The 26,801-nt window shown below is 36.5% G+C and overlaps 2 protein-coding genes across 8 annotated transcripts in view; one reads left to right on the forward strand and one right to left on the reverse strand.

The window, feature by feature from the left end:
* LOC309640418 (uncharacterized protein) overlaps nt 1-26,801 on the forward strand; it is a 340,945-nt gene that overhangs the window by 58,496 nt on the left and 255,648 nt on the right. The window contains exon 1 of one of the 6 annotated variants that reach the window (XR_014252196.1): nt 594-25,339. The exons of 4 other annotated variants lie outside the window; for them this stretch is intronic. Coding sequence is in view for 1 of the 2 variants with exons in the window: in XM_082419181.1 (XP_082275307.1) it covers nt 18,195-18,279 (85 nt within the window). In the remaining variant the exon portion in view is untranslated. Of the gene's footprint in view, nt 1-593; nt 25,340-26,801 lie in introns of those variants that run through there. One more of the 6 variants, XM_082419181.1, reaches the window with a different exon arrangement.
* SYT1 (synaptotagmin 1) overlaps nt 1-26,801 on the reverse strand; it is a 427,179-nt gene that overhangs the window by 52,685 nt on the left and 347,693 nt on the right. The window lies entirely within an intron of this gene.

The following is a 26,801-nucleotide window of genomic DNA, read 5'->3' on the forward strand; positions in this document are numbered from 1 at the left end:
TTATGGTCCAGATGTTTTAGCATTTGAGTAAGAGGGAAAACATCTGGTTTTTTGAAATGATGCAGTAGAAATCTCTTTTGATGAATTCTAGTTAGATATTACAGTTTATTGATGTGGGCTGAAACAAGTTTTCTTTAACATAAGCCAAATAGATTAATTCCTATCCTAATAGTCAAGCATCTTTAAATGTATTAATTCTGAAACGTGTTAACCTCTTGAGAGGAGATGTGAGAATAAAGGGTGGGTTATGTGTCATCAACTTCTGATTGGTATTGATCTTTACGAGTTTAAATGGGTTCATATTTGGATACTGAATCATTCTGCAAACTGTTCTATATACTGTCATAGCAATCTATCTTTAACCTGTGTAGGCAATTGATAAACACTGATAAATCTTACTTACTGTGTGAGTTTCTTCCTGTAATTTTCTAGTTGCATTTTTACTCTTTTCAGTCTTTTTTCTCCTCAGTAAAAGCAATATTATTTCCATTTTGACAGCTGCCTTGGTGATGTCCCAAATCATATTCATATCTGCGGGTCCATTGCAATTCACGTTAATACCTAGCTATATACCCCTAGCATTTACACAGCTATCTGGGCTATGTCAACAGTTTATGTATCTGTATGATTTTAAATAATACATGTGACCAGATGTAAAGCATGAGAGCAGATTGCAGCCAAATAATACATCACCTCTCCAATGCAGTCCCTGTTATAGCTTTCAGGTTAGTCAGAAAGAAGGTATACATTGAAATGGCGGCTGTTTCACTCTCCCAGAATGACAGAATAGAAAGATGTTGGGGTTTGGCAGAGGGGTAAATATCGCGGGGGAGGTGGTCAGTCTTTGTTCCTTCCCCAAAAGGCAGAGGAAATCGGAGAGGGATGGGGTAGGGGAGGATGGAGGCTGATAGAGAAGTCTAAAGAAGTGCTTTCAGGATTGTCTATCCAGACAGGGTCAGAGTAGATATACTTGGATTTCTTGAACTAGAGAGACTAAAGTGAATCATCTCTTTATTTTTTGTACATCATACATATATATGTATATATACATATACATATGTTTTTAAAAATTTTGCGTCAGCTTGATATTTCTCTACTCTTTTTGTTCTTCATACTCCAAGTAAATTGTATGTCACAGATGGGGTCAAGTGGGGAGTAAAGAATTATTCTCCATCTTCTGTCCTCATTTGCTGTAAACCTGTGAATATTCTCACTTATGTATCAGCAGTCAGCATTATTTGCTGTGTTCTTAAAATCTTTGTACAGCTGATAGCTTTACTATAAATTATGAACTCTCTATCATTTTTCCTATTACGTGTAGTTTTCCCACAATGGCAAAAGTCGATGTGGTTTTTGTAGGTATGAGAGGAAACAAGGATTTTTTTAAGAAAACGGTTTGTAACTACTAGTTTTTCAAATTGTTGTCCACAAGCGTATTCCCATGGAAACTTGCCTATTTTGGGTTTTTCAAACATACATTTTAAAAAGATTGAAAACGTGGCAGCCATGGAGATAGTCTCACGAAACAATATCTAAACTGTTCCTTCTTTGGAGAAACAATGATTAATAGCATGTTGTCATGTCTCATGTGTCCACTCATTCTTCAAAGAGCGTTATTTCTGTGGTGACACATGCTGTTCACGTGGTGTGGACGTGGCACACATTTGGAGAAGAATTTACAATGTATACAAATTGCAGAGCTTTCAACAGTGTATTGATATTTGCCATATAGCTTACAAAATTGCTGTATTGATGGCCTTCATTTTAGTTGGCCCATTGTCTCCCAAACCTCGCATGAAGGTTTGCGCTCCTTGGTATTTTAAAATTCCTTGACTTCTGATCACAACAAATCAGCCATCCTGAATAAAAATAAATCCATTTATTTCTTTCTCTCATTTTCCTAAGTGGTGTAATCATGTGTAATTCTTACTGTCTACTCAAAACCGTTGGGGGATCAGTTAAAGATTCTATTTCAGTGGTTACAAAAGATAATGTCGTCTTTTCTTTGCTCTTGGCAACATCTTTTCCACATTGAGAAAATAATGAAAATGGGCCATGTTAGCTCTTGGCCATCTTACTAATACATCCTTTGGAGTTAATGACCTATGGACTGTGTCATTCTTTATTAAACTAGGTTTTTGCACTCTTAGGGGGCTTTTCAAAATTTTTGAGCACTATGATTCTGGCATCCCCAGACATATACATTTCAGAACTGGGAAGGAATTTTTGAAACCTTCTTTCTACTGTTTGTTTCCAAAAACCACGTTCGTCCTTTGTTTTGTGTTGTATGTTTTTAAGCTAATGTTTCTCAAAGGGTGATTCTTCAGGACTTTGCGTTAGAATAACCAGGAGTTGTTACATGCAGATACCTGATTTCCTATCCCAGAGATGCTGAGTCAGGGCACCTGCATTTTTAACAAGTGTCCCCGGAGATTCTAATGCCCTCTGCTGATGGAATATAACTGTTTAACCTCTGGGCCTAATGACTGTGACTGATCTTGAAAGTAAGGACTATCACTTTGCTCCTGGTGACATAATTTGCACTAGGGTGCAAATGCACTAGGGTGTCTAGGATGAAGCACATGAAAGACTGAATTCAACCTAAAGAACTTGGCAGACAAGCTAAATATCCTTGGATACTTCCAGAGTTACATTTAGAATTGTGTCCTATGACACGTGCTAGAGGTGGGAGTTGAATCTCTTCAACCATTAAGATAGGGTGGCAGCATTTTATGGTGAGATAGCAAAGGAAACCTGAATATAAACATAAAGCTAGGGTGCAGGATAGAATGATTAAGGAGCCAGACAAACTTGACATCTAGCTCCGCCTCTGTAATCGTGGGCAATTACTTAAGCTCTTCAAGTTTCAGCTTCCTCATCTGCGAAATGATGATGATTAGAGTACTTACCTCACAGGGTTGCTGTGAGGGTTAGACGGGGGTTTTCTCTGTGACACTTAGCACAGTGCCCGATTCATATCAAGCACTTAGCAAATGGCAGTATCTTAGATTACTTAAGTTCACTAAAAATCACTAAAAATGTTCTTCGTATTCATCGGCTGTCTCACTTAATTTAGGGCTTTCTAGATCTGTCAGAGGACACGTTACTGGGAAGAGTATAAGATATGTTGTACTACTCATAGAATTTTTACAACGGGATGTCGATTCAGTGTCTTTATACAAAAACTATGGTTGACATTGTGTTGCTGAAAGTTGTGATTAGTGAGATTTCCTGTAATCTAATAAATGTGCCTTGAGTCAGAGAACTGATATTTCCACATTTTTATTTCTTGGCAGTGTGTGCAAATGTGAATGGAAATAACTTGATTACGCAATTCTGTTGCAAATAGAGAGTCATGGAGAATAATGGACAAGTAGGATAAATCTACTGACTAAGCATATTTTTCTAAACACAGGATAGCCAGGTTTCAAGTATTGTGAATACATATCCTTAATAGCATTCAAAAATGAGTTCCTTTGGAGTTTGTTAAACGGCAAGATTTAGGTATGTCACAGGCTCAGCAAAAGAGGACTGAAATCGTGAACATCATCTCCTTTGTATAATTTTTATAATATATTTAGTGCTGGAAATTGGGATTTGGAGTACCCATTTCTTAAGTTTTTCTGTGAATAGAATATGGATACCCTTCTTAAAAATTTCTACCACTGCAAAAATGTATATAGTTTCAAGCATATAATCCTTCCCCTGAAATCAGTGTTCCTTATTTATTTTTTTAAAGAAGCAAGACAAAGTACTGATGTGTATATGTTGAAGAGAAAAAAAGACACAGGTAAAAGGAAAGTGTTGCAAGATGGTGACCGAGGAACTGGAAAAATGTTACAAGTGCACTGCAGATATTTTCTGACCCCGCTCCATCTATAGTCCCCCTACAGCTATATGCACATGTGTTTAAGTATGTGTACAACGTAGAAGAAAAAGTGTGCACAGGATGTAGAGGCTCTTTTGTTTTAATGTAACAAAATGACATTAAGTGTTCATGAGAATTTAATGGTGAGATGTCAAAGATTTTTGGATTAAATATATCACCTAAAAATGCTCATATTACAAAAATGAACTTCCCAAGAAAAGGGTTAAAATACGTCCACTTAATTGCATGTATTGGTCAAACCATTCTAATTCCAGCAGTTACTTGGATATTAAGCATGAATAGTCTGGATCTATACATAATTAGATATTGCAGATATTATAGAAATTTCCAAGACCATCTAATAGGCGTTTTAGCCTCTCTCCTAGCAAGTATTATTTGGGCATTTCTTAAGACTGTATTGACAATACAAACAACCTTTAAAATAAGTTAACTCGTAATTGGGATCCCCAATAGAATGCACATAAAAAGAAACATTTGTGCATCATCCTTAATCAAATGCACATAGAAAAATAATAGAATAGCACAACAGTGATTAAGGTTGGTTAGAAATATTCCAAAAATGTCTGTACAGCTGACATAGCTTCGTATTTGAAATCATTTCTCTCTTGTTTTTACTCTTTGTAGTAACTTCATTTGATAGGCCAGCTTTCTAAACCTTATTTAACTAAAAAAAGTAATAGAATCATTGATTTTAAAAATGGAAGCAACCTTAGATGTCAAACAGTTTAATTTTTTTTTTCATTTGAGAAATTGATGCCTGGACAAGTTGTGTGACTTGCCCATGTCTATGGTTTGAATTGTGGTATAATTGTGACTAGAACTCGGTTTAGTGCTTTTTCCACTGAGCTTAGATAGAAAAAAGAGGCAGATGTTAACTAATGAATTACCACTAATTCCCAGCGGCTTCTCTGGGCCACTGCTGTCTCTTCAAGCAAAAGCATATAATGTGCAAAAATATTCCTTTTATAAAGGATACTAGTTAGATAAAATATTCAAAGGTTATAAGATGGGTAAGAGGGTGCAGATAGCAGAAGTGCTGAAAATGGAGATAAGATAAATACAGGTTATCTCAGTTTAAGATATCAACCATGATTGTCATTTCTAATAATACCTATGTCTCCCATCACACATTCACTTCCTTTATCCCCTACAGGCAGGTGACCAGGCAGACATCTTTATGTCAATTGCATTCAGAATGACTTTATACAATGTTGCAATAGGTTATTCTTCCAGTAGACTGTTTTTCACATATGTGAGGTTAATGTTGGGAGAGAAATCAAGAAGAATGAGAAGAAGGTAGAACTACAGAAACATTGACCATGAACAAGACAGGGGAAGAGAGGGAGGAAGGGATGGAGAAGCTGAAGCAAGTGTGAGGATATTGCAGGGGCACCCACAGACCCAGGGTTCATGAGATTGGGCACGGATGCCTAGAAGCTACTAACTTCAGGGAAGGGCACTGAGAATTTTTGTAAATCATTATTAGGTTTCAGAGATTAAGATCATAATAGATATTTAAAGACTCAAACACTAGGGAATTTCAGGAATGCAGAGTAGTTATTAATATTTTCAACAAAAGTACAATGGGTAGGAAGATAGTCCATGCAATAGAAAGCAAATAAAAAGGGAAGAAAAAAACGCCGAAGACATATTTGGGGGAAAGTGTGTCTACTTCCAAAGGAATCTTAAATTTGTGAACCTTTTTTGGTTAGAAATTTATTATTTTCAAATATAAATATATATTTATATTATATATATATATATGTATATTTGGTTTGTCAAGAATCAACTAATTCTCTGAAGAGGGCTGTGGTACCATTCTTTGGGAATGGTTTCAAGCAATGTTATCTAATAGCAAGGTAATGGACTGGACAACCCTTATGGGTTAACTAAAGGCCCAGGATATGCCAGCGTTGATTTAAAGTAGCAGTTCTCACAGCACAAGGATAGTATCAGAGACCGTGGCAATGACATTCACCTGGCCTACCTTAATCTTGGGCTAGCCTGAGTTTTCATAACAAAGTTTGTTTTCCTTTTGACTGCAGGATTTTTCTAGCTTGGTTCGTTTAATGATAGACCAGTCTATTCAACGAACTGAGAAGAGCAGGAAAAGCAGCAGTCTTTGGAGAGTTATGAATCACCACGTATGCTCTCAACTAAGACACCAGTGGCGCATTCTATTCATGGCTTTATTTCTTTCATTTATTCTCACATACAACACATTTTTCTGAACTAAAAAACAGGTAATTGAATTAATACCCACAGTTGATTGACGCTCTCCTCGAATTGGTAACCTTAGCCTAAAACACTAATTTATTCTAAAACCCATAATTGCCTGCATATGTGATTTTGCCCTGACACCATTTTGAATTGTAAATCCTGGCATTCTGCCACCAGTAATTTTGGTATCATGACTTTAATTGTGGGTGACATTTGTGGGGGGGTGAGCATAAAGATTCAAGCTACATTTTAAAGGCTAATCAGACTTGAAAAATCAATGAATATACATAAATCTTGATTGAGCATCCACAAATAGATAGAAACCAAAATATATAAACAGTCCTGAGAATTCACTTCCAATAACCAATTTATATAGAACTGATTTTGTCTCTGTAGAAGTTTTGGGAAAAAAATGATTTTTGGACATAGCTTGTTCCACACCGAGTCCCAGTTACCACCCTGCCCCCAGCCCCATCAGCTGTTTATTATAAATTGCATGGTGGGACTAACTCTTAGCTGAAAAGAATAAACAATCGAACAACAATTCAAAGACTTTGGTATTAAACACCTATATATAAACAGATGAGGAACATAATGTCTACGTAATTCAGGAGAAAGCCAGTTAAATCTATCATATAATAAGTGGTGATGTTTTCTCACATCTGCCCACAAAACTGAATCAAGTTTCATTTTTGTTTGCTCTTATGCCTCTATTCAAAGCTTGAAATGATGGAACTATAAATTAAAATCATCATCATGGCTCTAAGTATATGGTGCTCCAGAGCTCCCAGGATAGTGTCAAAAATGTTTGTCCAAAGAGTCATGCATCTCAGGGCCATAGCATCTTTGCCCATAACCCATATGGTTAGGCAATGTGAAGCCACTTAAAATTTTTTTGTTGTTGAACTCACAAATTTTACATGCCAGTGCCAAGCTGAATATTTTTTATACTTATTCCAGATACAGGCCAATCTGGTTACAGGTCCCTGTAGATAATAAATTCTACTTATTTTAACACTAACCTGTTCAATTAGTCTTGTTTTTGATACCCAAGCGTTAGAGAATTATAGACATGGAAGAGGTTGTCTAAAGATTATTTTTGGCATACAAGTCTAATCTGATAAAATTCGGTTTCAATTTTGTATATAAAATATGTGCTATAAAGACATTTACACAAAAGCTTATTTATTAGCAGTTGCAATGAACATATATTTAAGAGGTGGTTATGGTAAATAACAGTGCTTAAATCTGCTGGATATTTTCAAAGCTGGGAACTTTTCTTCAGTTGCTGTGTTAATTGTATAGATCAGCACTCAATGAGAGAGAAAAAATGATGCATATGGAGAATTTGCCTCAACTACTAAAAACTCAATTTCCTTTATTTATGAAAAATCTTCCATATTAAAACGATCACCTCTCAGCCTACCCTCAATGTTAAGTTCTCCAGAGGAGGGTAAACCCTCTAGTTGTATGACTACAACACAAATAACACCTCTATATATTTTAGTTTCCACAGAGATTTTCCAGATCATAGGTATGATCCAGAAGAGGTTATATTCTTGGGGCCATTGATCACAACTGACTTTTTACAGTGTTCTAGAAATGAATTCATCTTGTTAGTTCATCAAAATAATAAAGAGGGATTCGCATCTTTTAGAGAGGCACAGGTGCTTTACATGATGAAGAACTGAGAGGTGCAATGTAAAAACTCTCTAGTTAAATTTATTTTCACGTGTCTGAGTAATCTAGGGATTTACTCCTTCATAAGATGAAAAAATCGGAAAGCTGTTGCAACCACAAAAAACCTAATTAAATTCTGATCATTCGACAGTGTGTTTTGTCTAACTCTGTAAATTCTGTGAGGGACAACAGCAAAATGTTCATAAAGGGTAGTTAGAGAAGCACAAAGAGTTTTTTGTTTTAGGAAAAACACTTTTTGAATTAAAAAAAAATAACAAACCTGGTATCTTGAATAGCCATTTGTACCACATGAATTTATTTTGCTCTTGTGCCATATTGAACAGGATGAAGTATAGTTAGGGAAGAAACGGAAATTTTTGTCTGTTCTGCAAAGCACATTAGGACCTCTATTATGCTAGGAATAAACATTGCAAGAGCTCTGTTTAGGTGTGGCTAAATTTCCCTTAGACCATTCATAAAAGACAAGATACCAGGTGATCAATAGTACCAAACAGCACACAGTCTACTGGGGAGAAAAATCATATTTTACAAGCAGTCCAGATGTGCTTGCATTTCTACAATATCTGAATTTCTTTAGTATGTGAAAGAGGGGACTGCACTGTGACATTTATACTTCGTCACAACCCAGGAATCTCTACTCAGTGCTGGAAGTAGGAATCATTTGCCATAGTGTTAAACCATTTTTTTCTCTGAATCCTTACACTCGTAACAGGGCTAAAAATTGTTAGAACCATATCATTTTAATAAGACAGATCATTTCCAGAAGGGCAGCCCATCTGTACTATTCAAATTTTTGATAAAGCTTTATTTCTTTTGCTTCCTTTTCTTCTCTGAATTCTCTAATTTTCTGGTTTTTTCCTTCTATAGATTCTTTACTATCTATAGGTAAATAACAAGGAGAATTACCACCGCCCTTTTCCAGGTAAAATCAGTTAGGGTGTGGGGAAAGGGAGGAGATTCTCAAGAGGATGTGGAAAGAAAAAAAGCACATGGATTTGTGTACTTTCGAAAATCCCCTGAGGTCAGAGTACCTTCTAAACATTATCCAGAACTGTGTAGGAACTTAAATCCAAATTGGTAGGGGGAAAATAATCTCTCGGGGAATATAAGTGTAATAAACAGTCTGGCTCTCTCTTTCACACTAGGAAGAAACAGCACGATAGGCAAAGGCATCCTTTTCAGGAAACAACTTGCACTTCACACTGAGAACAGTTTCTTACTGTTTAGTCCTTTCCCTGAAGTAACAGACACCCATGGCTGAGAATCACTGTGTCATTTCCATAGGAAGCATTTCTTTAACCAGAATTGGGTACCTTGACAACTTGATTGAAAAACATGTTGACTAAAATGTTCTTAATAAGCATGCCTCATGACCTTCCTCCCCTGTGGTCTCATCAGCGGTCAATAAACTAGACTCATCATCCTCAAATCTCATGGAAAAACCTATCTGTCAGAGAAGTAATTACCTAGCTAGATCTATGCCTCTCTGAGGTGAAGCCCAGAAATCATCATAATACGCTGTAATTAGTGTTTATTATTTTATCTGTCCATGTCACTGGTAGTACCAAAAAAGTGCCCCTCAGCTGGACATTCCTATCATAACAAGACATAGAAAATATTCATGTAAAGGCTTCTCATTGTCTGCATCTTCTTACCATGGCAACTTAAAATCGGCTTGCTTCCAAGCAATTTGTAGCTCAACCACGCTCCCTCGAACGCACACAGCAGACCTGGCATTTCATCCAGGAGTATCTAAGTCTTTAGCCTGACAACAGGTGTTGGTATTATCTTGACAAAGACCTGCATGATAAGCTCCTCATTTTTCTCTATGGGGACAAATAGTACATTCAGGGCTTGTTCTTGGCAGATGTTATTGTAACAGAAATTCAGAATTCAAATCCTTCGAATCCCCTGCTATGCTGTGTGTTAAGATGGGGAGTGAAAACACAGATGCTGTTGCATTTCAATGCAGTGCTGTTACCTGGTCTTTGGTTTTTGTTGTGCTGCACTTTATAACCATGCTGGTCCTTCTATCTTCTTCAAGGGGCTTTGATAAGGAATATCTGATCTGATGACAACTTGAGACAGTCTCAACTACTTCTCAACTGTAAAGATGACGTATACAGTTTTACCTTTGAAGGAAGGATAGGTTCCTTCTGGGGAGAGCAAAAGAAAAGCACCTATAATCCTTTAAAAAAAAATTGACACTGTTGTGTTTTAAAGTAGAAATCAGGGAATTCAGAATAACGGTATTGTATAATACAGGCCATTGATCTTCCATTTTTAAAGAAATAAAAACGATTAAATCCTGCACTAGCTAAGGGCATGAGCTTTAGCTGACTTAAGTCTCTAAGCCATAGTTATCTCGACTGCAAAATGTTGATAATGATAGTGTATATTTCTTAGAATTGTCATAGGAATCATGGGGTAAGGATTGTCAAGTGTTGAGCATATGCCCAGCACACAGTAAGCCCAGAGTACTGGTCCTGCTACCTTATTCAATCGGGCCACATGGTATTACACACTGCTACTAATCCTCTTTTGTGGGTTTAGCATTCTGGGACACACACTACACTCCTCTAACATGGGGATCCTAAATATGGGATTGCTCAAGCAGGTCCAGGAAATTTGGGGTTTCAAATTTGGGTGTCTTGCCAAAAGGCACAGTAGGTGTTTCTAGGAGATAATAGGGTTGAGAGGGAAAGCTTTGGCAAAGTTCCACTTGGCAAATTGCAAGGGAGGCTGCTTCTAGTTCTGCTAAACAAGCCCCCTTCACTTTTAGGGAAAGTACTCTTTTGACACTGGATGCAGAGAGAGGAGTGACAGATATTTCCTGATTGGCTGATTGAATAAGGGGGCCATGTGAATAAACATGGTCCGGGGGGAACACATTTCAAATTGTATCTTTCCAAAGAGTCTCTCTGAACTCCCAGCCCTATCTGACTTCCAGAGTATGCTAATTAGTTCCTGCTGTTAATATTGTCTCAAAAGCTCCAAATGACAGGTGCTGTTATGTCCTCCATTTTCAGGGGAGTTGAAGGATTGTTACAAGAAAAGCCAAGATTAGAGTTAAAATCTTAGTTTAAAAGATTCCATCTGCTATGAAAATTAAAGTAAAATAGGTCAACTCGAAAAGAAGTTTTCCAAAGAGGTCATATTGTTTCTAGAAAGGGGTTTTAGATTTGTAAGTCAGGAAACATCCAAGTAGAGTTAGAAGGCGGGGTTTGGATTCCTGGTTCAGTCATTTCACTCTCTGGTGTGAACCTGGCAAGGTATTTTATCTTCCTCAGGCCATCTTTTCAGGGTAAATAATACATGTCTCAGGTATGTTGTGATAAGATGCCATATTGCATATAAAGTATTAAGCACAGCAAGTGGAAGATAGTAAACCTTCAATAATAGCTATTTTTTTTTAATTGTTATATTTCCTTTGGGTAATTTTAGTATTCTCTTAGTAAACATGTTTTTCAAAGATAGAGTTCCACTAGATGATGACTCAGTATGCAAACATATCTATGATTACTATATTAAGAGGCAAAAGACACAACAGAGAGGTTTATTTGAAATCACAGCTTTCCAGGGGTTTGATACTGAGCTTGGAAATAAAAATTTCAACCAATCGAAAAGCTTGGGCTAACTAGGACTTTCCATAAAACATCAGGAGGCTTTATGTGGCTTTACTATATTATTGTGTAGCTTAGACTGCTCTTTGAGATTTTAAGATAATTAACCAATCCCTTATGTATTTTCAGAGTTCTCTGAGGACTCCTTGGAAAGGTACACAGCTGGCACCTTTTAGTAACCTTCAAAAGGGCCAGTTTTCTTTATTCCTTGAAAATGTACATGTCATTACCCAGAATATTTTCAACTGAGGTTTTAAAAAAATGACAGGGTTTCATTTCATGGCAGTCTTGCTAACCTAATTAAGTAATCAAGTGATTTGTTATTTCAAGCATATCCCATTGTCTTGCCTGCATTTTGATTAACTTGCTAAAAGAAATTCTCTGCTGATAAGTTTATTGGGTCTGAGGACCATTTACTAAACCATAATCTCAGAACTGAAAATGAGGATGTAAATCATGAGAAACATGACAAGAACACTAGAATTAAATGCATTTCTTTTCTCAGGAGGAAATTTCCATGGAAGGATATAGAAGGTAACAGATCCCCAATTCACACACCCATATTGAAAATAAACATTTTGACCCAAGCCCTGTTTTCAAACATGCACTCCTTTTTGTTTTGACTTCAGATCCTTTCAAAATATATTCAGAATCTGACTACTTTTCTTAAACATTTCCATCTCCATTTTTCTCCTAAAAACTTATTATCTAATACACTTTCTAGTTTACTCATTTATCTTGCTTAGTGTTTTTCTCACCCTCTAGAATATCAGTCTCATGAAGGAGGGTTGACTGTTTTATTCACTGCTATATCCTTAGCCTCCAGAACTGACTAGGACACAGTAGGTGTGCTATACTTTTTGAATCAATGAGCAAGTAAAACTATTCGGGAAGAAGAAGGGGCAACAAACACTAAACTACATTTACTCTGTTGATTCAACAGCTATTTTTGTTGAATATTCAAGTGTTTAAATCTTGTCTATATAGTATATATTTCACCAAAATGTTAAGTCATCCGTAGGATTTTGGATAAAATCCAGACTAAATATATACATCATAGAATACATATACATAATATACATATATTCATAGAGTATATATTTATGGCACTGAATGAATATATCTCTCCCCACTTATTTGGGTTAACAAGTTAGTAACTGCAAATTTATAAAATCCTGGCGATCTCATCACATTTGAACAGAATTTTCTTGGAAAGAACTCATTTTCAGAAATATAATTTAACTGTTTTCTCACATACACTATTTTCTGCTTAATTTTAGTCAAGACTGGAGTGATGACAAAATAGGTGTTGGAATGTAATTATAAGCTCTCCTGAGAAAATGACAAGGTTTTTCTAAATAACAGATTTGGTATGTTGTGTAAATTGTATATCGTTTTAGCAGCCTGGATATTCTCAATTTATAATCAATCTTAAAGGACTGTAGAACTAAAAGGGAGAAAGGGAACTAAGTTGTTTATATAATAATGGTGATAGGGCCAACGTGAATTTTCAAAAGTAACGCTGTCATATAAAAAAAACTACATTTTATTGTTGGCTAAAATGTAAGCAAAGACAGTGCTTAACATACAATTGTATACCTTGTGTACCAATTCTAAATGTGTGTAATAGTATTTTTGTTAAAGTCACACTGAGATATTAAAACTCAAGGTTGATTGATTAATTTTGTATGATTATGGAGTAAAATTTGTCTTGAGTGAACACTTTATGACAGGCTTTTGAATTTTTGAAATGTATATTCCACTCTATGTAAGTGTGACATACACCTTTTGGTTGCAGAAGTATATGACTTAGAACATTAAGTATATTTCGTTTAATCTAATAAAGGCATTTGCTCTTGAAAAAAAAGAAGTAACACCGTCATATGTAAATGAGGTTAGATTTCAAGATGCAGTTATGATTACTTGGAAAATAGAAGGATGACAGAAACTGAAGATCATGCTTCTTAAAATCTGTATTTATACAGATTTTATACATGGGCTTATACACAGGCTTAAAAAGTCCTATGAGTTTTTTATATTTTATCCTATCCCTAGAAATTTAGACTTTTTTCTAATTAGGCCATTATTACCCGTACACATAATAGGAAAAATAAAGTGGTGAAGAATTAAGCTCTTTAGAAAGTAAAAATGTCAAACATGTTCCTCAAATATCCCTAAAAGGAAAGATTTAACAGTGCATGGCACATAGTAGGTGCTCAGTAGACATTCATTGAATGAATGAACTTGAATAAGAAACAATTTGAGCAGAACATCAACATAGATTTTTGTTGCTTTCTGGTTTGCTCTGGAGCAAGAGTCCTAGAAATCTTGTGATTAGATAAATCATATATATACAATTTATTATGTGTTATGGTATCAGGTAGTGAAATATGAAGGACTTTTGGCAATTTACAGGAGGAAGGATACATCATTTAGATCATTCATGAAATGGGCCACTTGTCACCTTATTTCTGAGTTTAAATTAAAAAGTTAGCCTGATGCATTGTGCTTTGGAAAGATACTACTTCACTTCAAGTTTAGTGCAATATAAACTAGAAAATTGCCTGTTTAAGAAAATTTCTTGAAGGAAAGGCATCTCAGTGGAAGAGGGTGGGGGGGAAAGCCATGTACCAAAATGTAATGTAATTAGAACTCTCTCAGAAAAACAAACTTATTATGGATAAGATAGTTGTATAGAGGATGATTAATCATTTTTCTCTCAATGCCTTTGTTCCAAGTTTTAAATAAATGTTACAACATATTTATCCTTGCAAAACAAGAAGCATGTATGGACAATGATAGAATGACAAGGTGGGAGAATATTGGCTTTGACTTGCTTCATTTATTCCTTAACTACTTTTGTGTACCTGCTGTGAGACACAATGCTAGGCACTTGGTGTACATTGGTAATGACATGTTCCTGAAAGCTAGAGGGGCATCAGTCCAACAACCAGTTAGCAGTGACTCATATTATCAGTTGTGAAAGCATGTGCAACAAGAGAAGCAAATAACAGAGAACAGCAAATGCTAGGGGAGGGATTATCTTTAGTTTTCTTTCTTCTTTTCCATTATAGTTTATTACAAGACACTGAATAGAGTCCCCTGTGCTATACAGTAGGACCTTGTTGTTTATTTTATATATAGTAGCTTGTATCTGCTAATCCTAAACCCCTAATTTGTCCCTCCTCCTGTCTTTCCCGTTTGGTAACCATACAGGTCAGAATGGCCATCATTAAAAAGTCTACAAATAATAAATGCTGGAGAGGGTGTGGAGAAAAAGGAACCATCCTACACTGTTGGTGGGAATGTAAATTGGTGCAGCCACTGTGGAGAACAGTATGGAGGTTCCTTTAACTAAAAATAGTTGCCATATGATCCAGCAATCCCACTCCTGGGCATATATCTGGACAAAACTCTAATTTGAAATGATATATGCACCCCAATGTTCACAGCAGCACTATTTACAGTAGCCAAGACATGGAAACAACCTAAATGTCCATCTACAGATGAATGGATAAAGATGTGGTACATATATAGTACAATGGAATATTACTCAGCCATAAAAAAGAATGAAATGATGCCATTTGCAGCAACATGGATGGACCTAGAGAGCATCTTTGGTTTTCGGATGAAGGGATTCAGAGTTAGAGGGATAAGAAGCTACTTTGAAGTTGTATGTGTGGTCAGTGGCAGAATGGGGATCCTAGCCCAAGTCAGACTGACTGCACAGCCAGAGCTAGAATTGACATTCTAGAATTCCCCACTGCTGATCATTCCAACATAAACTCCCTGCTTAGACCCCTCAGTGTCACCCTAACACCCCCAGAGCATAAAATTCGATTCCCTCCATCCTGCCCTGCCTCTCTGTCCAAATTCATTTTTCACTCTTCTCTGCTGCAGCAATTTCATTGCACTTGCCCATTAGTTTCACTCAGACTTGCCTTTGCTCACACTGTGCTTTGGGCCTGTCCTCCTGAGCTGCATAACCCCTCACACAGTTCTTCAGGAAGCCTCCATGACACCCCAGTAGGGGTTACCTACCCTTCCTCTGGCCTCGGGGCTCCTCAGATTATTGCCTATGGACCAAATCTGCCTGCTGCATGTTTTTTTGTGGGCATGAACTAAAGAGGTTTTTCCATTTTTAAAAGTTGGAAAAAAAAATGGAAAGAAGAATAATATTCCACGAGATGTGAAATTATATGAAATTCAAATATCAGTGTCCCTATATAAAGTTTTATTAGAACACCGTCACATCTCTTCTTCACATTGTCTATGGCTGTTTTCGTGTTACAGGGGTAGAGTTGAATAGTTCCAAGAAACCAGGTGGCCTGCAAAGCCTAAAACACTTATCTCATTTGCTAGTTGATAAATTACAATGCATTGTGCTTCTGGGTTAATAAATAATTGATTTTTTTTTTTTAAGGAAGGAAAATTGAAGCAACATGATACAATATCTTTCTGTCTGTGGTAAGGGAAAAGAAAGGAAAAGAAAATGTAGTATGATTGGCAGATTTTTGGTGTATTAAGTAGAAGCCTTGAGTCTTCTGTGGTCTTCAGTGTGGAGTTAAATATTCTCCATGGGGAAGAAAATATTAGAATTTCTGCTTTATTTTTTCTTCTAAAAATAAGACCAGATTAGAGAGTTGCTACGGTCTGAGGTACAGAACAATGTGGTGTCCTTGTTTGGGCATCATTCACAGGCAATGTTCAAGGGTTGCTGAGGGACCATGACAGCACCACTGCCTGAGGGACCCTCACTTGTTTGCTTTTTGTGTTTTGCTATGTACTGCAGTTTACGTGAACTAAGTGATGTGTATTTCTGGATTATATTTAGTTTTAACCAAACTAATCCTCACGAAATGAGCATGTTGCTTAAAGAGATTCCTGAAAAACAACGGTGGCTTAAAAACCTGATAATGCAAATGTATTTCACCCAAGTGAAAAATAAGAATGTGACAGAACTGACTGTTTCTCGAGTGAGCTCAGTGTCAGACATGATTCGAAGTAAAAATGATCTATTTCAGGTTAGAGAAGTGACTGAAAATCTTTTTAAAAACATCAAAAACTTCAGTCAGTGTGATCTACTGATTTATATTTACTGTGAATCTCAATTTACAGTAAATATTGTGCCTTTGTGAGGTATTTTTTTTTAATGACACTTCTTTTTAGAACTAAGTGAAATAAACTTGTGGATTGCCATGTCACAGGGTTAAAACTATTTTCAATGACGCATATTTACTAACACAATAGTTATATTAGTAACATTGGAAGGGAGAATAACATTTTTGTCATTCATAAATGTAAAATGTGTATTTTATTTTTACCATAGGCTTTACTTTTTTTACTTTTAAAGAAGTTTATGATGTCCTATTTATATTACTACAACATTAAATGTACAAAGTTTACAAACCTACAATAAACATGTGAGGAAGAAGGTGCTCCAAAAGTTTTACTGATTAGAGATCTTCAAACTGATGTTCACTTATTTCATCATTAGACAACCGTATGCTGCTTAAACAATGATTGTAAAGAAGGGATAGCTCCCCCTCAGCCCTGTCCTCACTTTGATTTTCACAAAATGTTTATCTGGCTTGTAAGTAACTTTTTTGGAAAGAGAGAATTTTTGAGAAGAATTACCTATAACTCCTAAATCAGAGTCTATATCCATCGGTTGAGGGAAACCTCCTTTAATTTCATATCCTGTTGATTTTGTTTCTAATACATAGGGTTTTAAATTATTTTTATACTTTGTTTGGTCTTTTTTGAGACTGTAGGCTCCATAGCAGGACAGACTATGTCCATCTTATTGACTGAATCTCGAGTACCCAGTGTAGGGCTTAACCCAGATGGTGATTGACTTGCTGATTATCTCTGGCTTTAAAAACCAGTCAATGAGAAGAGAGGAGCGAGGTGATGACCTGATGGTGATTGGACTTCCTCTCCCTCTGGGATGACAGCACATCTTGGACCAAGAAGTTGACTTAGCCTGGAAAATGAAATTTAAAATCTACTTGTTTTGAGGAATCCTCCTGTATAATCAATAGTGTAATGTTAGTTCATGTTACTTTATACATCGTTTGCTTTTTCAGATATACTGTCAACCTTCCAGAGGTTTGTTCTACATTTCCTAGCCACTCTTTAAATACACAGTGATTTAGACTGTGTCTGCCATTATGGCCTCAGTTGAAAGAAATAACTATAATATTATGCCTAAATGTATTGCCCTTTCTATGGTAACATAATAGGTAATGCTAGGAGTATCAGTCATTAGAATCACACAACATCGTAGCTGGGCTGTGCTAATCAATTTGTCTATAAGTGTAAGTGTAATCTGGATAATTTTATTGTGACATAATGTCAATGTATTCAATTCAGTTCAACTTAACTTTTGATTGGATTCATTTCAATTCAGTTCATACTTTAAGCCCAACATGGGGGGATAAAATGAAATATTTGTATTTTCATTTTATTTCAACCCTTATGGGGCCCTACTTTAGGCAGTGCTAGATGACGACCATGCAAAAATGAATTAAGTCAGGTCTCTGGCAAAAGGAACTCAGAAAGAGCCAGAGACACCTACAGCATGTGATAAATCACGGGAAGGGGTAACTCCAGTGTGCCGTGGAAACACAGAAAAAGGAATAAATAGGGTGCCTGGCAACCCTGACGATTAAAGAACTCAGTCTCATGAACGAGGAAAGCATTTATAGGACACGATCAAAGAAAGACAAGCCTGTGATCCAGTGAAATACGTGGACAGTATGAAGGTAAAGATGAATGATGATGGGACTAAAATAACGGAGGAATTTTCCCGGGGAAGCAAATACTTAAATTGCTTCTACCCAGGTTTGTCTGTTTTGTTTTTCTTGCTACTTTGTGCCAAACTGAAAAAAGAAGGAGGAAAAAAGAAAGGCAAGATGTTAGGAAGCTTTTTAGCTTACACCTCTTGAGGCACGACTTTGGAAATGATTAAAGGAAACTAAAACTGCCCAGGAACTCACTGGTTGCATGTGATGTCTTCCCACTGGGAAGCCACAGCTCACTGTTTCATGGCTGCTCTTTTTTTGTATTATGTAAACTTGTAAACACTAGTCTCCCCGCCCCTCGCCCCCTTCCCTCTCTCTTTTCTTTTTAGTTGTTGGAAAGAACATAAATTCCTTCTGGACATTATTTTCCAGCAGAAATAAGCACACAGAAAAAAATAAAGAGCGGTTATTTTTTTACTCATTAGGGCATTTGCTGTTTATCTGTGAAGTCGCAGGCATTTGCATGTGTTGGCATTTGCAGGCACAGTTGGATATCGTTACTTTGTCACGGTAATCTATAGAGGGTATTAATTGTGAGTCAACTATCATTTTGCAGCTCAAAAGCATTTATTATCTTCTACGGTTGAGGTTTCTACGGTTTGGGGATTATGGCCAATTGAAATTACAGTGTGCATCGTCTAGACAGTGGAATGTAGTGGGTAATCAGACGGGCTTAGGTAACAGACCCAGCTGGAGTGAGGAGCTGGGACCTGCCATTCATTCACTCTGTGACCTTGAGCAAGTCTCTTAATTTTTCCAAGGCTTTGTTTCCTCATTTGCATATGGGGATAATCTTGACTTCATGGGATTAGGATGAAACAAGACTAGATTATAGTATTGTCATTGTCGTGGTCATTATCAGCAATAGTTTTTCATCCTCAATTTTTATCCCTACTTGGTGGGGATAAATCTGTCTTTAATAGATATGCTCTTCCATGTGCTAATACTAGCTTCAGGCTGAGCATGATCACTTAGAGCTTTAGTTCTCACCTAAAATGAGACAGTCTTAGGAGATTGGAGGCACTTAACAGGTTGACCCCCTAACCTACAGCGGTGAGTAGAGCACAATTTTCAACCCAGTGTTTCTGCTAAGCTCGCCTCTAGCCTTTGCTTAGGTGCTGAAATTGAAAGAACCAAGTATGGATCGCCACTACTTATACCCGCTGTTCCCAGTTCAGCTCCTTAGAGTTAAGAGTAAGTTTAATTCTTTCCCCACGTATTTGCAGGCAGTTACCATCATGTCCTCTCTAAGTCTGTTCTTTTGTAGCTTTAGCATCTCCAATTCCTTGAACAGTTCTTCAACTGAGACTGGATCTACCCTCTGCATGACCCTGATTTCCCTCTGGATTCGCTTCAGAGAGTTAAAGTCTCTCCTCTTAAGTGTGTTTCCAGAAACGAATGCAATATTCCAGACTTCTCAGTGTATAGAAGCTCTGTTGCCAGAGTCTCATCTTTGAAATGAATAATCTCGGTTGGTAAGAAGATTTCACTGCTGTTTTTACATTTCAGATCAAATGGAAAAGCTAGGGAGGCCATGGCAAGACCCATCCACACCAGCAGCAGTCACACAGAAATAAAAATCGTTGTGCCCATCAACCCACCCAAGATGAAAAAAAAAAATCCCATTCCTGCATCTTGCTTGCAAGCAAATGTTAACTTCTAGTAGCTTTAAAAACTAGGTCCTCTTACAGCATTAAAGATGGCTAGAATAGTTTAGATTAAAAAAAATTTCTAGTGGCAATTATAAGAATCAAAATCTATATGCTATAATTATGTGGGTATGTTAATTTAAAAGATGTATCTATTTACACATGAAAATCTGTATATCTAATTTGGTTTGACGATAGCATCTTTAGCTTTGTGCTAAACTTACGTAATACTTCTCTTGTGAATATTACTCCAGGAATACTAAAGATATCTTGATTTTAAAAAATAAAAGCAGCCTTGACCTCAATATGTTTGAAGAGTTTTTTAAATGTGAGGATCAAGCTGGAATATACCTCCTAATCGCGTGTTTATATCTGCCTTAGCATCCTGTGAAGCTGTCACACTTATCCCTGGAATATAGATAGTCTTCAGGTTCTTAGCTTCACAGAAAATGCTTCCTAAGCAATTGGTTTAAACTTGGGTCAGCGTGGCTAGTTTGAGAGAGACACAGTTCAACATTACTGATGTGGGCAAAATTAGCGATTAGTTAAATAACAAATCAAAGTGACATAGAGGGTTCATCTCTGCTGTAGGGCACAACAATTTTTCACATTTCTTCCCCCGGAGTTGCTCTGGGACCAGGCCCTGCCCCTTCTAGTCAAATTAACAAAGCAACACCAGGTTCCATCTTATGGTGTTTTCATTTTAGAGAGAGTTTATCCAGCTTCCAGGCATGAACTTGATAATTAGGATAAGAGAGGTTCTGTTCTGTATTCCTATTTATTAGCCCAATCTTGGGCCTGTGATCATAAAGAACCACTTGGGAGAGAACTCTGGTATCTTAGAAAATTCATATAACTTAGAGTTGAAAATGGTAGAAATATATCCTTGAGAAATACACTACTGGTCTTATTTCTTATAAAATATACAAGGTCTTGTGGCCAAGAATTAATGGAAGAGGGGAGCAGGGTTTGTTAGCCTTGGGATGTTCTCCTAGAGTAGGTGAGTCCTAGCAGGTGACTGCCATCCAAATAATGGGGGTGCATTCTTTAAACATATACAATATGAGCCATACAGGACTATATTTTCTAGGAACCAGGATATGGTGAGAAAAATAGTCAACCAAGAACTGTCTTTGGCTTAAAAATAACTAACACTTACATGGTGCTGTCAACTCAGAGTTTCCACCTGACATTACTTCATTTGCTTACGTGACAACCTTGCTGTTATTAATACCCCAATTGTATAAACAAGAAGACAGGATCAGAAAGGTTAAAAGGCTTCAGATCCAAGTTTTCCAATGCTGGTTACTGTTGCTTTCCCACTGCATCCTGCTGTCTCTCAGGAGAAGGTCTGTTTACGGCTGAGTTGCAACTCCACTGGAGGCCGAGGAGGCAAGGACAAATGCTGGTATTTTCAGATGGGTCTTTATTATTAGGCTTTGCCCTGTAATAACTGTTAAATCATGCCTAAGGCATGCCTTTTGGCAAGGTCAGGGCACATATAAAGCCTTTCTATAAAGTTAAATTCCTATTGGGAGGCTTTTAAGGTTTTTATATTTTAATGAAGTTATTAAAATGAAAGTTCAGACTTGCATAATTCATAAGCATTCACTGCCTCTTTTAAAATCTCTGCCACAAAAAAAAAAAAAATTCTCTGCCACTAAACTCTTCTTAAAAATTTTTCAGTGAAATTCTTATATAAAACATGAGCACGCCTTCCAGTTAAGATTAAAATAGGTATCTAATTATAGTAAACTGAAGCTTCCCTATAATATAATACAGCTCTTTAGGCTGCTTTCATTTATAATGTTTTCACTGCATGTAAAGAAGGTACTATAAAACTCGAGAGTATTTTCTACACCTTGAATTGGCAACTTTCAGTATAAGTAGCTTTCACATGTTTAAGTAGTTTTGTAAAATCTAGAACTTGAGAAATTCTCTTAAAAATATTGGTTTTGACTTTGTAAAGGTATATATTTTTACTTTGACTGTAGTGACTGTCGCAGATATCTCCAACTTGCTATCAAAACAATGCTGCTGGACTGAGTGTGTTAAAGGATTCAAACGCCTGCAAATATAGCTGATGAAAATCTGAAAATCTACACGCTAATGACTTGATTTTTTTTTTTTGTATTCTTTGCAATCAGTCAAGGTTGTCTTTTTAAGCAACAGTTTTAGGTTTTGAACTTAAGGTAATTGCATCTTACTTTAAAATTCTTTCCTAGTTAGAGGGCATGATGAGACTGTATAAATGTAATATTTTACCTTTTAGCAACAGGAGCCAGGATAAGAGGCAGTGAGAAAAATTTAGAAACATTAAAAAAAAAAAAAAATGGGAAATTTCCCCCATTGTGTTTCTTTCTCTTATTTATCTGTAGAAACTCTATGTATTATAGGGATATTAATGCCTTTGGTTTCTTCCAATCTGTTAATGGCACTTTAATATTAATTTGGAAGGAACTGACATCTTTACTATAGTATAGTACTACCCAGGAGCACATTATTCTATTTAGGTCTTGCTTCAAGTCCTTTGAAGTTAAATAGTTTTCCTCACAGTTATATTTATGAGGGAATTACTAAATATGTTATGGTACATCCAAACAAAGAGATGTCATACAACTAGTAGAAGTAATGGCACATCTATACATACTGTCCTAGAAGGATCTCTATTATATATTGCTAGGTGAAAAAATATTAGCATAATATGTTTTTTATGATCTCATTTTTATAAAATGCATATATGTGCATATATAATTTATATAAATCAAAAAAATCTTGATGTGAAGTTTCAAATTGTTTCCTTGAGACAATGAACTATCTCTGAATGGAAAGGGATTAGAGGGAGTAGTTTGGGGGCTTAATTTTCTACCTTCCATTTGAAATCGGTGGTGGGGTTATAGGTTATTTTAATTTTATTAAGCTTCTCTATAATATGAAAACTAAAAATTGAGGGAAATAGTTTAACAGTGCTATGTGTGAAAGCATTTGTTTCCTTAATTAGGATATGAAAGTCCATAATACTATGAACAAATGGCAGCTGTAACAACTGTAGATAACTGTGACATCTCACAGTTCCATGTGTACGCGTATGAGCTCTGCAAGGGTGCTATCACTAAATGCATTCAGCTCTTTTTGGTTCACATGGGACAGTTAATCACACTGTCGTATTGTTGGCTGAAATCAGTAGTTTAAAATATAGAAGTTAAGTCAGTCACCATGTTGCTTTAGTTTTGAGCAAAAGCAGTTTGAGCTTTCCCAAGGAGATCAAATAGTGTGCTTATCTCATATTTTCAAGTTACAAAGTTAATTTCCTAAGTAAACACTTAAAATCTTTTTTTTTTTTTTTTTTTGTAGAAGAAAAAAGTTATAGAAAACCTCCTAGTTTTCCTGGGAGCATTGAGAATGATATGTAGCAAAAGTTAGGCCATTACGAACTGAAAAAGGCAACGAGCTTCTATGGTCTCTTGACTTTTATAAGGAGTTAGTCTATAAAGCAATGAACAAGTAAGATGCTGAGTCATGGCCTTATCTGTTCATGCTGGGCTAAAGATGTGACTAGGGGACCATTTTTGTCTTGTCTTCTTCACTGGAAAATGTCTTTATGACCCTCACTGAGGAATAACTATAGTAACGCGTGCATTTCTGGGTTACTCTTTTCCTTTATTTCCTGGAGATAATCTGTTTCACTTTTTTTTTTTTTTAAACTACTAAGGGAGTGGGGGAATAAAGGAAAAAAGAAATCTGAAAATGACAGCTGAAATCAATTTCAATAACTACGTGTTATGTTTCTGATCTTATTTCTTAGTTGCTGTTTCTATTATACTATTACTACTCTATGATGCCAAAAGGATTTCATTAAATGGAAGAAATTAAGTCAGATCAGTTGGAAGGTGAAGGCAAAATAACCAGTTAGATTGGCAGAATCTTAAAATCTGTAACTGGTTGTTTAGGCAGGGAAGCTGAAGTATGTTCCCCTCACATATGTTCCAGGGCCTCTGACAAGGCAAACATATGTAGACACCATCTCTGCTCTCAAGGTAGCTCTTGGTACAAGCAAGTGGCAAGGCTATAAAAAGGAAGGAAAAAGAATGATTAAATTTATAACAAATCAGGAATAAGGGATTAAGGGACCAAATACAAACAGTATATCCTTTTGAAAGTGGAGGTGACTATAATAAAGTGTAATTTTTTTTAAAAAAGATTGTTTTTGATGTTTCTATTTCTCTGAGCATTGTTGTGGTGTTTCAGACTCAGTAGTATTTCCCCTTTTTGTTACCTAACTGTTCCAGGCTGAATGGGAAACTGGCAGTCTCATAAAAGGAAGTGAAAAATGGCAAAGATATTTGCAATATTTTTTTAACTTCTGAAAGTTCAAGTACAGTTAATTTATAATGTTGACACAAATGTGATATATTTTTAATAGTTTTAAAACATTATCAAATACATATAATATAGGTAATAAAATCTCTTAAAGGCCACCAAATACAGTTTAAAAACAAAAGTATTTTGGGGCTTTAATCCTGCCGGTGCAATTACCTATTAAATCTGACCTTCCCTATTCCTTTCTTACATACTGAATGGAGAGCAGAGGATAGAATGGAAACTCAAGGATGCAAATATAGCCCTTCTGGGTTGAACAGCTAGTGAGCTTTGCAGCTGTGGGGTCTGTTTCTGATGGTTACTCATGGAAAGGCACCTGGGGGTCCTACAAGACAACATACAATAAAGGTTTAGAGATGTCCCCTTTCAAGCCTATAACTCAAAACAGACCCATACATTGATCTTAACCCATTCCATCTCCTAGAACAACAAGTTTTACTACCGAACCGTAAAGTAGCAGAGAAAATGTGATGAACAATTTGAGCAGAAAGGTGCCTTTGAGATGATTCTCAATGGCCCTCCCTTTTATCTATTCTCTTTCAAGCATCAAAGTCACTTCCTAATTGTAGCATTGTGGGACATGATAAACAGGTAGGTCTTACTCTGGCTCTACCTTTCATGATTTTCAGACTTTAATCACATCTCTGCTCAGCTTTCCTTTTCCAGACTACAAAGTCGCAATCTTCTTAGCCTGTTCTCACACACAGCCTCTTCAGCCCTGTGCTAGCCGCCTCTCTGGCAGCTGGTCCTTTAACCCCGCTCTCTTTCCTAAGGTCAGACTGTAACCGCGGGCACTCCACGCGTGAATGAGCTTTAGTCTGGGACAAAGGCAGGGCATTTTTTCCCTCTCGTATTTATAAAATCCTCCACGACAACACCAAGCCTCTTTGGTTGTAGTGGCACACTTGATAAATGTCTTCAATGGTTGGCTCTACGTGACTTTTCTTGGCTTATAATAGACCCTATTATTTTATAGTCTAACTTTTCTTTTTTTTCCTTTCAATATATTACTTCTAAGCTTGACTACACTGAAGCTCATCTATCACACTTTGGATTACTCAGCCTAGCAAGGTTTGTTTTTCTTTTTCTTTTGGGTTGATTCACTGAGCTTGGAATTTCAGTGGCTGGAAACGTGGATGTTACCTTCAAAATTGGAGTTTCAAGGTGACTAGTAAAAATTCAGATTTCTTTGGAACTATTTGCACTTCTCCATATGTGGATCTCATTAACATTGTCCAGCTGAGCTCTATTTTCCTGGTAGTTGTCTGTTGCAATTCAAGTTTCTTCAGTCTTATTATTTAAATATGTAATATCGGCCCACAGAGTCCCATAGCACTTTATAGGGGCAGTAAGCTTTTGTACTATTAAATCATATCTCCCCCCCCATCCCAATCATAGCATACACACTGTTGTCCAGAATCAGCCCTTGATATTGAGTAGTGGGTAAAATTTTTCTTTAGTCTTCCTCTACCACCTAATAGGCACTCAAATCCTTTAGACTTGGGCTTTCTTCCGTATTGTTCTAGCAACATCCCTACGTCTCTACCACTGATACAGCTGAAACTACACTGCTTTGTATTTTGTCCTCTTTTGTGCATAAAGAATCAGTCACTAAATTAACATGCCAGTCTGTACACTGAAACTGACATGGTCCTTTCAGCCTGGAAATCTATTAGTATTTGATGTCTGATCTTATGAACTCATTGATCCTGTCTTTGCCATCTAAGTAACCAAAACCTAATTGAGCAATCAACCAGTGAATTTATATTAGTGGCTTCCATGGTCTAATTTCAGTTTGGGCATGAAGGAATTTTGGAATTAGGTAGCATTTTTGGCTATCTCTCAAACTATAACAGGTAGTCAGCCATCTGTCATCCAGGTTGAACCTGGTGAGGAAGGATAATGCCTGAGGAGTCAAGTTTTATTCATGGAGTCGGAAGACTGCTTGGCTTGACATCCTAAATCTGCCAAATACTGATTCTGTGACCTTGGGAAAGTTACTTACCTCTCTGTGCTTTACTTCTACCAATAAAATAGCATTAAAAATAGTATCTACCTCATAGGGTTGTAAGTGGGGGTTAAATCACTTAGCATGTGTAAAGCGTTTAGGAGGATGTCTGGCTCACATTGTGCTACGTGAGGGTCTGCTGTTATTTTTACTTGTTTAGCCAAGGACTGGCATAGTGCCTGGCACTGAGTGGGTATTCAAATGTTTGTTGTATGATTTGATATGTACCTGCCGGCTAAAGGACTTATTTAGGAGTTTTTGTGCTGTTCTGAACTAATGCGTTTCAGCCAATCATTCATTTTTTCTGATATCAAATCTAGCCCACATCCCACATCTCCTCTTCCCATTTCATCCAAACCACTTATTCCTTCAGGTGTAGCATCTCTCTCTATTCTGTGGTAATTGTGGCTGGATCTCACATTGTAGGATGATCCAGTTTAAAGACTTGTCATTTCTTTTTCAGATCAACTTGTTCACATCTTAGGGATTCAGGCTATTTTATCAATATTGTAATTAAGCCTTTCG

The sequence above is a fragment of the Balaenoptera physalus genome, assembly GCF_965194825.1.
Source record: "Balaenoptera physalus genome assembly, chromosome: 13".
NCBI classification, from domain to species: domain Eukaryota; kingdom Metazoa; phylum Chordata; class Mammalia; order Artiodactyla; family Balaenopteridae; genus Balaenoptera; species Balaenoptera physalus.